The sequence below is a fragment of the Propithecus coquereli genome, unplaced genomic scaffold (genome assembly GCF_000956105.1).
Source record: "Propithecus coquereli isolate 6110/MARCELLA unplaced genomic scaffold, Pcoq_1.0 Scaffold137, whole genome shotgun sequence".
NCBI classification, from domain to species: domain Eukaryota; kingdom Metazoa; phylum Chordata; class Mammalia; order Primates; family Indriidae; genus Propithecus; species Propithecus coquereli.
This window is the reverse complement of record NW_012137969.1, coordinates 5,957,848-5,969,180: the sequence shown is the minus strand read 5'-3', so window position 1 is coordinate 5,969,180 and position 11,333 is coordinate 5,957,848. Positions and strand designations below refer to the sequence as shown.

The 11,333-nt window shown below is 56.8% G+C and overlaps 1 protein-coding gene across 4 annotated transcripts in view; it reads left to right on the top strand.

Annotated features, from left to right (window-relative positions):
- Positions 1 to 9,960, top strand: part of BRAT1 (BRCA1-associated ATM activator 1) — a 12,977-nt gene extending 3,017 nt beyond the window's left edge. For 3 of the 4 annotated variants that reach the window (XM_012639151.1, XM_012639150.1, XM_012639148.1), the window contains 12 exons: positions 1,636 to 1,790; positions 4,267 to 4,414; positions 4,862 to 5,234; positions 5,513 to 5,632; positions 6,378 to 6,469; positions 6,722 to 6,840; positions 6,920 to 7,106; positions 7,319 to 7,392; positions 8,084 to 8,186; positions 8,318 to 8,416; positions 8,545 to 8,720; positions 9,105 to 9,960. In XM_012639151.1, coding sequence (XP_012494605.1) covers positions 1,636 to 1,790; positions 4,267 to 4,414; positions 4,862 to 5,234; positions 5,513 to 5,632; positions 6,378 to 6,469; positions 6,722 to 6,840; positions 6,920 to 7,106; positions 7,319 to 7,392; positions 8,084 to 8,186; positions 8,318 to 8,416; positions 8,545 to 8,720; positions 9,105 to 9,800 — 2,342 coding nt within the window. In that variant the 3' untranslated portion in view covers positions 9,801 to 9,960. The remainder of the gene's footprint in view (positions 1 to 1,635; positions 1,791 to 4,266; positions 4,415 to 4,861; positions 5,235 to 5,512; positions 5,633 to 6,377; positions 6,470 to 6,721; positions 6,841 to 6,919; positions 7,107 to 7,318; positions 7,393 to 8,083; positions 8,187 to 8,317; positions 8,417 to 8,544; positions 8,721 to 9,104) is intronic. The other variant, XM_012639149.1, reaches the window with a different exon arrangement.
- Positions 9,961 to 11,333: the final 1,373 nt, after the last annotated feature.

Genomic DNA, 11,333 nt, shown 5'->3' with positions numbered 1-11,333 from the left:
TCTCGCTCTTGCTCAGGCTGGTTTCGAACTCCTGAGCTCAAACAATCCGCCCGCCTCGGCCTCCCAGAGAGCTAGGATTACAGGCGTGAGACCACTAGCTTTTTTAAAATTAGAATTTGCCTGCTGTATCTTGTCCTCCCTACTTCTGGCCTTTCTGGCTGTCATGCTGTATTGCTTCTTAGAAACAATACAATGCTCACTTTTAGTTTTTAATTTAATCCGAGCAACTCTTTGTGTTCACGGATAAGTTTGATCTCTTTCACTTGTTGAGGTTACTGTCAGATTTGAACTTGCTCCCACCATGTTTTGTTGCATGTTTACATTTCCTGTGTCTTACTTTGTTCCATTGGGCTGATAAAGTTTCTTTTTTTCTTTAAATCTTTGTTTTTCTGGTTTTGAAGCTATACATTCCATTTATGTTCTTTAGTGGTTACCCTTACATTTTTAACATGCAAACTGGATTTTTTTTTTTTAGTCTAAAGTTAATTAGAATCTCTGTGCTCTATCCACGCAACTTAAGGATCTCAGAGGACCTTAATTTCAGGCCACACAACACGTTCCGTGTGCTGTGGTGTTTAGTATTTTATTTTTATTTTATTTATTTATTTTTTTTGAGACAGAGTCTGGCTCTGTTGCCCGGACTAGAGTGCCATGGCGTCAGCCTAGCTCACAGCAACCTCCAACTCCTGGGCTCGAGCGATCCTCCTGCCTCAGCCTCCCGGGTAGCTGGGACTACAGGCATGCGCCACCATGCCCGGCTAATTTTTTCTATATATATATATTTTTAGTTGTCTAGATCATTTCTTTGTATTTTTTAGTAGAGATGGGGGTCTCACTCTTGTTCAGGCTGGTCTCGAACTCCTGACCTTGAGTGATCCACCCGCCTCAGCCTCCCAGAGTGCTAGGATTACAGGCGTGAGCCACCGAGCCCGGCCGTGTTTAGTATTTTTAATTCTATCTTATTTCAAAACCCTGCAGTGACGATTTATTTTTAGCTTTCGAACACAGTGCTTATTTAGATCCACTCACGTGCTGATTGGGCCCTTGCCCTGGGCACCCTCTCACTGTGCTCACTTTCCTTCTTTCTGAACCGTGTCCTGTAGTAGCTCTTTCCACAAGACCTCTCTCTGGGAAGCTCTCCCAGCCTTTGCCTCAACATGTCTTTTTCCCACATCGGCATTTTTGAACAATAGCATGGCTGAGTATAGATAGAAATTCAAGATGCCGGGTCTGGAAAAGAAGCCCATTCATTGCATTTCCTTGCGTGGAGCACTCTCTGTTTAAGAAAAAGTATAAGAGTATCCATTTGAGAGGTAAAACTGGTCTTTCGGTTTAATTTGCATTTCTTTTTCATAATTAGTGAGACAAACATTTTTCAGAGTTGTTGGCCATTTGTATTTCTCCTCTGTCCTTTACCCGCTGTTGAAGTGTGGGCCTTCTGGTTTCCCCCCCGTATTGATTTAAAGCCATGAGTCGTTTGTTGTATTTATTGTAAATGTTTTTTCCCTGTTGGACCGTAAATCTAACACCTTAAGAGAAATGGGTCTGGGACTTGCCAGGAGGAGAGGGTTCTCTAGGGAGATGCATAGTGCTGTGTCCCTGGTGACCACTCTCCTGGCGGGCCCTTCTCTGCAGAGTCCAGTCTCCTACTGCTCCAGGAGAACCCCTGCTTGGTGGAGCTGCTGTCCCACGTGCCGAATCTGCAGGACGTGAGCTCCGGGGTCCTCTCCTTCTCACTCCGCCTCGCAGGGATATTTGCAGCGCAGGAAGACTGCTTCCAGTACCTTCAGGTGAGCTGGGGTGCTCCCACCCAGTGTCCCACTGACAGGTGGGCAGCTTTTTCCTTCTGCAGACACATAAAGCATGTGTAGCTGTCATGGTCCCCGAGTTCCAGAGACTTGCATTGCCTCTGCGTCTTGACTAGTAGGGCAGATTTTTTACCCCCACTTGTAGCCCCTTTGAAACATTCACCAGGAATGATGTTGGGTTTAAGGAGTGAGTTTTTCTGGAATAAGGCAGAACTGGGATTGGCTCTCAGCTTTGACCCTCCGTAGGATCTTGCCTGAGTTTCTGAGCCTCAGTTTCTGCCTGCGACAGAGTTAAGAATGTACCCGTCTCATGGGGTTGTTGTGAGGCTTAAATGAGACGACAGACCCGTGCCTGCGCCGCTCAGCCCTGTGAATGAATGAATGACCAGTGAGAATTTCTATATAGCAGCACGACCTGAGAGCTGGGGGGGCTCCCCAGAGCCATGTGTCTCAAATCTTGGGCACCCCCAAACGGGCACCCCTGGGTTTGTTAGGTGATGCCTGATGCCAGTGCCTGAGGCCCCTACCAGTCCAGAGCGATGGCTTCTCTTGGCACCTCATAGACCCTTGCCGGATTGAGTGAAGGCACATCCATGTCCTCTGGTCCCCTGTGCTGTGTTGGAGTCACTCAGAGAGGACAGTGGTGGGGAGGGACGTTAGGTTGCCGTTCATGGGTGCCACCTAGTTCAGCAACTGCCTGGGAGCCCAGCCAAGTACCATCTTGCTGTGGGACGGACCTCACAAGACGTCCCAGGGCACCTCTGTGCGATGGAGTGTGTCTTAGGGCCTGGCTTTGTGCTTCCTGCCCTCACCTGTAATCATGCATCCATTCATACGGGCTTGGCAGTTTAGGAAGCACTTTAGAGTTTGGAACACGACTTTCGTGTTATCTCAGGAAGGTTGGCGAGGGACAGGTCAGAAGTCTTTATCTCCATTTTCTGGATAAGGAATCGAGGGAGGCGCGATGCGAGAGTCCCACGGAATTGGTGGGGCTCACACTAGATCCTGGACAGTCCACCTGCCTGGTGACCTGTTACATACACTATCTGTTTTTCTGGAAGTGAATTTTCAATTACAAGTAAATGGCTTTTCCCAGCCTCAGCCGTCCCCTGGGTACTTCCTGGTGCTTGTCCATCTCCTCCGTATTCTGGCTCCTTCCCGAGGCCGGCTGTGACTTCAAGTCTTGAATTGCCGTCGCCAGCCTCCTTTCTCTGGGAGGTGGTCCCCTTTTGTGCAGGGATGAGGGACACAGGCCGTGGCAGAGCCAAAGGCTGCTGACCTCTGTGCCAGTGCTCCCTTTCCACCTGCCCCTTCATGACGCCCGGGTCAGGCAGCGGCTCCTCACAGGCCTGCCCGCAGGGGTCCGTGTCTGGGTGCACGCGTCCCACGTGCACACAGTCGCTGGAGGCGGGGGAGGGGCTCCCACTGCCAGCAGCGCCCCCTCAGCTGGGGGTGGGCACCTCCATCCTGAAGTGGGTCTGGGCATGGAGGTGGCTGCGCAGTGGTGAGCCAGACACTGGGCTTGGGCCGAATTTAGGGAAAATCACCAAGAGGGTGGGTCTGCGGCCCCCGTGCTGCTGTAGCGAATTAGAAGCGGCATCTCTGTCTCTGAGGGCCCTTCTCCTGGCGTCTGCGATGGGTGAAGGGTTTCCTGTCCCCTGAGGGTAGGCAGCGGCTGGACGGAAGCCCGAGGCCTGGCTGGGCTGGGCACAGGCCCCGACCACAGGTTCTGGAGTCGAGACTCCAGGCTCAGGGACTCCCTGTGCCAGCGAAGGTCTCCAGTCAGCAAGTCAGAATTGGGGTTTTCTGCCCGCCCCTTTGACGTCTAGTGGGGAACGTGGCTCTTATGCACGTGGGTGTGATTGTGCCAAGGAAGGTCTGTAGCAGGTGGGGATCCCATGGGGACTTGGTGACTGCAGGCCGGGGGTCAGCTTCACAGAGGAGCTGGGTTGTAAAGCGTCGGAATGGGTGCGGGGGTGGCAGATGCTGGGGGGCAGGCCTGACCCATGGGTGCTCTGGTTCTCACACGTGGGGATTGTGAACCCCTGGGAGAGGAGGGTGGGTACTCTGGGCCGCGAATGCAGGCTCTGGAGTTCAGGAGAAGTATCAGGGGTTCTTGAGCCCAGAGGGTCACGGTGGGGTGGGCCTTTGAAGGTGGAGCTGGTGGTGCCTTTTTGGGGACAGAATTTCTCAAGTGGCAGGTAGCAGGAGTGATAGACCTTTATTAGAATCAGTTCTTTCTTCCCCCAAAGCTCCCCCCACCACATGCTGGCACCAGGGGGCCATCTGCCACCTCTGGGAACACAGCTGCTGGGGGCTCTTGTCTCTGTATTGGCAGCTGGTATGAACATACCCCCCGAAGTGCCCCGACCAGCCCTGAGAAGTAGAAAGCCCATCTCTGATCTGCCCCAGTCCCTCGAAACCCAGCCGGGTTCCCACCTCCTTCCTTGCTCCCCAGCAGGTGGAGTTGCTGCCAGGGCTCTTTGGGGCAGCGGGACCCCTGGGCCAAGCAGTCTGGGCCATCCCCACCGTGCGCAGTGGCTGGATCCAGGGCCTACGCTCCCTGGCGCAGCACCCCAGTGCCCTGTGCTTCCTGGCGGACCATGGTGAGTGTGCCCACCCCGCCCTGCCCTGTCTGCAGGACCCTTGGAGTCTCTATACCAGGCTGAGCCTGATCGTCTCATCCACAAGAGTGTCGAGTGTCACAGGGCTGCCGTGGTGAACGCGTGGCGCTGGCATGGGTGTCGATGTCCTCTGGCTTGGAGGTCAGGCCTGAGGAGCTGGGGTGGCCAGTCAGTCGCCTGCAGATGAGCTGTCAGGGAGTCAGTCCTTGAAACTAACTGTGGAGAGTCACAGGCTTCCTAGGCTAAGGCCCTGGTGGGAGGAGGTGTCCGTCTCTTGCGAACTTCAGTCCTGGTCTCCTCTGGCTTTGGAGCAGGGGCGTCTGGGGGCCTCTCGGGTGCCCCCGGTCAGGCTCTTTGTGCAAGACCATGAAGTTCCCCTGCTCTGCTCTGCTGACTGCCTTCTCCTCTCTTCCCCTGTCCCCTGCCCAGGTGCTGTTGACACCATCTTCTCCCTGCAGGGAGATGCCAGCCTGTTTGTGGCCTCAGCTGCTGGTCAGCTCCTGGTGCACATCCTGGCTCTGTCTATGGAAGGCAGGGCCGAGGGACACACCTGCCCTCAGGGTGGTGACTGGCCCATGTGTGCCCAGAAGATCGTGGGTCACATCGAAGAGTCCTTGTGCTCCACGGACACCCCGAGGGTCACTCAGGCCCTCAATGTCCTGACCACCACCTTTGGGCGCTGCCAGAGCCTGTGGACAGAAGTCCTCTGGGAGCAGCTGAGTCCCCTTGTGGCCCGTCTGCTGGAGAGAGACCCGGTCCCGGCCCCACACCCGCTCATGGACCTGCTCCTCTGCGTGGCCCGGTCAGGTCCCTAGGACGCAGCTGGTGGGCCTGGGATGGGCACATGTTTTCCTCAGAATGTCCCAGAGTGGTGTGACACCTGGGCAGATCTCACTGGCACCTAGGGATGGAGATTCCACCCCTCCCCCCCAAAGAATGCTGCCTTGAGTGAGGGGACACCAGGGGAGGCCTCTGTCTTGGGCTGGTGCTCCAGCCCCAGGGGCCAAGGCAGTCCCAGCTGGGCCTTGAGTGGGCTCCGGGGGCAGAGGAATGATTTTCTCTCTCTGGGGTCCCCTGTAGTTCTCCTGTGCTTAGCTCTTTGGACCGTGGCCCGTGGGAGACGGCAGCTCAGGCCCTGAGCTGCCTGGGCCCCACCCAGGCAGGGGCCCTGGCGCTGGGCGTCCTGAAGCTGCAACTCTGGTATGAACTGGGGGGTTCTGTGCCGGGGGGTGCAGGGAGTGGAGGAGGCAGAGAGGTTGAGAGAGCGGCCCTCGGGGCTGGGAGCTGTGGGGAAGCCCCCACACCAGCAGCCAGAGGCACCACGTGGGGTGACCAGGCAACGATGTAGGCTGGATGTAGGCTGGTGGCTTCTGCACTTCTCCGTAACAGAATTGTTTCAAACAAAAGCTGGGCCGGATCCCCAGAGATGAAACACACAGGACTCTGCTGCCCTCTGACCCTCCCCAGCTGCCTCAGTGGGTGTGGCTCTAGAGCTCCCAGTGTGCCCACCATGGGGTGGGTCTGGGGGCCACGGAGCCATAGAGCCTGGGGTCACAGGCGGGGCCTGCCAGGGTCCCAGAGGGGCAGGGAGTGTAGCGCGAGCCCTGCTCTACTCAGGAGAGACAGTGGACTGAGGGAGAACAGGGGGTACAGAGGACCAGGGCCCAGCATGAGGGCGGGTCCTGCCCACAGAATGGAGGAAGGGACATCATGTTGACTGAGTGACAACGGCCTCCGAGGCCCCTTTAGTGGCTGCTCCTGAGGACACCAGGACTGGGCCCTGCAGGCCTTGGTCCCCCCACCCCCACCCCATGGGGTCCCCTGGCCAGTGGCACACAAGCTGTTTCTCAAAGGGGCATCCTGATCCCCTGCTTTGGCCGGTCTGCCCCAGACGTGCCGGGACGTCAGGAGCACAGCGGCTCACCTTACGCTGTTTCCTCCCCAGCCCACAGGCACTGAGGACCCAGGCCTTTGGGGTCCTCCTCCAGCCCCTGGCCTGTGTCCTGAAGGCCACCGCTCAAGCCCCTGGGCTCCCAGGTACCCAGCTCAGAAACTGGGCTGGAGGGAGGATGGACCCTGAGTTCCTAGGTGGATCCTGGGGGTCAGGGAAAAGAAGGGGGAGACCCAGCCCACTACCCTCCACTTAGATCACACCAGGACTCCCCTTAAGAGCGAGGGTGGCTGGGGCTGAGCCACTGCTCTGCACTCGGGGCAGTGACTGTGGGGCGGTGACCGCTGGCAAGGTGGAGGTGCCCACCCTAAGGGAGCTGTTCCTGGCTTGGCCTCCAGGCTTGCTGGATGGGACCTCGGAGGACCCTGCGGTGGTGGATGCTCTCCTGTCCTCCAAGTCGTCCTGCGCGGGCCTCCTGTGCCGGACCCTGGCCCACCTGGAGGAGCTGCAGCCGCTGGTGAGTGTGGCCCTGGCTCTTCGTGGCCACACGGGAGAGCAGGACTGCAGCCTCACTGACCCTCCCTCCCTGCTCGCAGCCCCAGCGCCCCTCGCCCTGGCCCCAGGCGCCCCTGCTCAGGGCTGCGGTGACAATACTGTGTCTCTGCGATGGCTCGGCAGCGCCCTCCTCCAGCGTGGGGGGCCGCCTCTGTGGGACCCTGGCAGGCTGTGTCCGGGTCCAGCGGGCGGCCCTCGATTTCCTGGGGACACTGTCTCAGGGGACGGGTGAGTATGTTTATCCAACTTTGGTGCTAGGTGAGCCCCAGGCCCTGCTGCACGGAACCATGGTTCTTCTGCGTTTCTCCTTTGGGACATGGGGCACCTAGCTGGCCGCGGGGCCTTGTCGTGCTTTCCTGGGCTGGGATGAACACGTTCCCCACTGCACTGGGGGTTCTGGGCAGGAGTTGGAGTGGTTGATCCATTCACGTCTCTCTCAGGCCCCCAGGAGCAGGTGACGCAGGTGTTTGCCATCCTCCTGGAGTGCCTGGAGCGCCCCGACTCCAGCCCTACGGTACAGGAACAGGGTTCAAGGAGACGAGGGAGACAGAGGTGGTGGGACCTCCCCTGCTCCCACACGCGCTTCTAGGAATAGGACCTCCAAATGGAGCTGCAGGGTCGCTGCTCAGAGTGGGCTTCAGGGGCGGGAGGCTGTGTGGTTCGGGCCCAGGGCCTGGCGTCCGTGGAGAGGAGCGTAAGGGGCCTCGCTGGGCTGTGGTGAGAGGGAAGCAGTCCAGCCTCCCCATGGGGAATTCTTGACATGAGAAGTGACTGCAGCCAGGATGGGCTTGTGCTTGGGGTCCGAGTTCTTACGACGTTGGTTGTGCACATGCCTGTCCACAGCCCCACGGTTGGGTACAGACCTAGTGGTGTGCGCTGCTGAGTAGACAGTGCAGAGATTTGGAGGGCCTGGAGGCTTCTGGGGTTTTAAGGATAAAGGTGCCCTGAATGATTTGTTGTGCCTTGAGGTAGAAACCCTGTTACCCCAGAGGCGGGGGCCCCTGGCTAGGGCCCCTCCTCCCTCTGGCACAGTCTGGGAAGCTAGGTTTGCCGTTTGTGTATGCGTCTGCCTGATGAAAAGGAAGCCCAGTGTTACTGTCTCCCTACACTCCTGTCCCCCAGGGCAGGGCACAGGGGGAGGCTGGGGGAGGCAGGAAGACGGCTTCCCCTTCTCCCCTCATAGCCCCATGGCCCCACCCACCCAGGTTCTGAAGAAGGCCTTCCAGGCCACCCTCAGGTGGCTCCTGAGCTCGGCCGGGACACCCAGCTGCTCTGGTCTTGGCCCACGCGCAGCGCTATTCCTTCCGGGTAACTCCGGGGTGGAGGCAGCTGGGGGCTGGGCGCAAAGGCTCGGTGGCCAGGCCCGGGAGGTGAGGGGGGGCCAAAGGCAGGGTGAGCAGCATTGTGACCCGAGGTCGCTCTGACTCACCCTGCCCCAGAGCTGTTCCCTGTGCTGCAGAAACGCTTGTGCAACCCCTGCTGGGAAGTGAGGGACTCAGCCCTGGAGTTCCTGACCCATCTGAGCAGGCACTGGGGAGGTGAGTGCCCTGCCTGTGGGAGGCCTCCCGCTGGCTCTGGGAGTCCGGACCAACCAGGCTGCCCTTGGGGAGCTCAGGCTGCGGGGCTCAGCTTAGTCACAGCTGTGTGTGGCCCCTTTGACCCCCAGGGCAGGCCGACTTCAGACACCTGCTCCTCCAATCAGAGGTGCCCGAGCTCACCCGGCAGCTCCTGCAAGATCCTGAGAGTTATGTCCGTGCGAGCGCAGTGACTGCTATGGGGGAGCTCTCTAGTCGGGGCTTGCACGGCACCCTCACCAACCCCGAGCACCCAGAGGCCCAGCAGGTAGGAGGCAGTGGGTTCCTCACCAGCAGCCCACACGGGGCAGCTGTTTGCAGTTGCATGGCTGCCAGGGGCGGAGGCAAGCCATCCATCCAGCCTGTGGACAGCTGCTGCTGCGGGCAGTGCCGCAGGAGTGACCACCGAGGAGCCAGGCGCTGTGCTGGGCAGGCGCCTGCGTCCTCCGGCTTTAGTCTCTCCAGTGCCCCTGCCACTTAGTTGTGGTCAGCCCCGTTGCACAGCGAGCACATGCAGGGTTGGAGGGCAGCTCCCTGGCATGGCGCTTGAAGGAGCCAGAGCAGTGTGTGGCCCTAGACTGTGTGGCCAGGGCAAGTCCTCTGCTGTTCTCAAGGTCCTGTCATGGCAGCCCCGCCCTCTCTGCATCCCCAGAGCCTCCTTCCGGAGTTCCTGCACATCCTCTCTGCAGACTCGGAGGGCTTCCCACGAAGGGCCGTCATGCAGGTCTTCACTGAGTGGCTGAGGGGCGGCCACGCCGACGTGGCCCGGGACACAGAGCGGTTTGTGGCCACGGTGCTGCAGGTGGTGAGCCAGGACCTGGACTGGGAGGTGCGGGCTCAGGGCCTGGAGCTGGCGCTGGTGTTCCTGGGCCAGATGCTGGGGCAGCCGGGCCCCCACTGTCCCTACACCGTGGCCCTGCCCAAGGCAGTCCCTGCCAGCCCCCTCGCTGAGGCGCTGGGGGCTCTTTGCCGGGTGCGGCTTTTCGAGTTTGCCTTTCGTGCCTTGTTTGACTGTGACCGACCCGTGGCCCAGAAGTCCTGCGACCTCCTCCTCTTCCTGAGGGACAAGACCACACCCTACAGCAGCCTGTGGGAGGCGGGAGGCAGCCCAGACTCAGCTTCCGTGGAGGCTGCTCTGCAGAGGTGGCAGGCGGGTGAGCAGGGCCAGCCCCTGGGGGACCTGGAGCCTGAGGCCATGCTGGCTGCGCTGAGATCCATAGACCTGGAGGGCCTCCGGGGCACACTGGCCCAGGGTAGCGACCACGTGGAGAAGAGCCCCCAGTCCCTCCTGCGGGACATGCTCGCCACGGTGGGCGTCCTGCAGGAGAACCAGGCCGACTGCTACTGAGGCAGCCCAGCCTGAGACCCGCACCGGGGGAGACTGCGCTGCACCCTTCCTTGGGCTGCTCTAGCCCAGCCTGGTTGCACGAGGGACCCTCCAGGGAAGCTGGGACTGGGAGAGAAGCTAGATTTTAAAAAAATCCCACGTTTTGATGTATTATTAAAGAAGGGGCTTATTTTCTACTCAAAATAAATGACAATGAAGTCTTTATATCCATCTGGAGTTAATTTTTGTATGTGGTAGAAGACGAGGGTCCAGGGTCATTCTTTTGCATGTGGATGTGCAGTTCTCTCAACATTTATTGAAAAGACTGTCCTTTTCCCATCATGTATCCTTGGCGCCCTCATCAAAGACTCGTCGACCATACATGTGAGGGTTTATTTCTGGGCTCTCTTTTCTGTCCCACTGGCCTGCGTGTCTGTTTTGTGCCGGGGCTGTTTGGTTACCGTGGCTTTGTAGTGTGTTTTCAGGTTAGGTAGCGTGATGCCTCCCACTGCGTTCTTTTTCAGAATTGCTTTGGCTGCTTGGGGCCTTCTGCAGTTTCATATGGTTTTTAGGATTGTTTCTCTGTTTCTGGGAGAAATGCCTTTGGGATTTTGATAGGAATTCCATCGAGCCCATAAATCACTTTGGGTAAGTATGGACGTTTAAAAAATACTAATTCTTCTGATCTCTGAACACAAGATAACTTTTTATTTATTTGTGTCCTCTGCAGTTTCTTTCATCGATATCTTATAGTTTCTGTATACAGATCTTTCACCTCTCTGGTTAAATTTATTCCTAAGTATTTTATTTATGATGCTATTATAAATGGGATCATGTTCTTAATTTCTTTTTCAGATAGTTCATTGTTAGTCTATAGAAAGGCAACTGACTTTTGTGTGTTGATTTTATATCCTGCAACTTTACTGAATTCATTTATTGTAACAGTTTTTTTTTTTTTTTTTGGTGGAGTCTTTTGGGCTTTCCATATATAAAGTCATGTCATCTGCAAAAAGAAACTATTTTTTCCTTTTGATTTGGGCGTCTTTTATCTGTTTTTCTTGCCTGACTGCTCTGGCTGGGACCGACTGTGTTGAATAGCAGTAGTGAGAGTGGGCGTCCTTGGCCCCCATTCCTGATCTTAGAGGAATGGCTTTCGGCTTTTCCCCATTCAGCATGCTGTTGGCTGTGCACTTGCCACGTATGGCCCTTGTTATGTTGCAGTACATTCCTTCTGGACCTACGTTTTTGAGTGTTTTTATCATGAAAGGGTGTTGAATTTTGTCCAGTGCTTTTTCTGCATTATCGAGCTGGTCCTATGACTTTTATCCTTCTTTCTGTTGATGTGGTTTATCACATTTATTGATTTACATATGTTGAACCATCCTTGCATCCCAGGGATAAATCCCACTTGTTCGTGGTGTATGATCCTTTTAACATGCTCTTGAGTTCAGTTTGCTAGTATTTTACTGAGGATTTTTGTGTCTATGTTTATCAGGGATATTAGCCTTCAGTTTTCTTTTTTTGTAGCATCTCTGTCTGGTTTTGGTGTGAGAG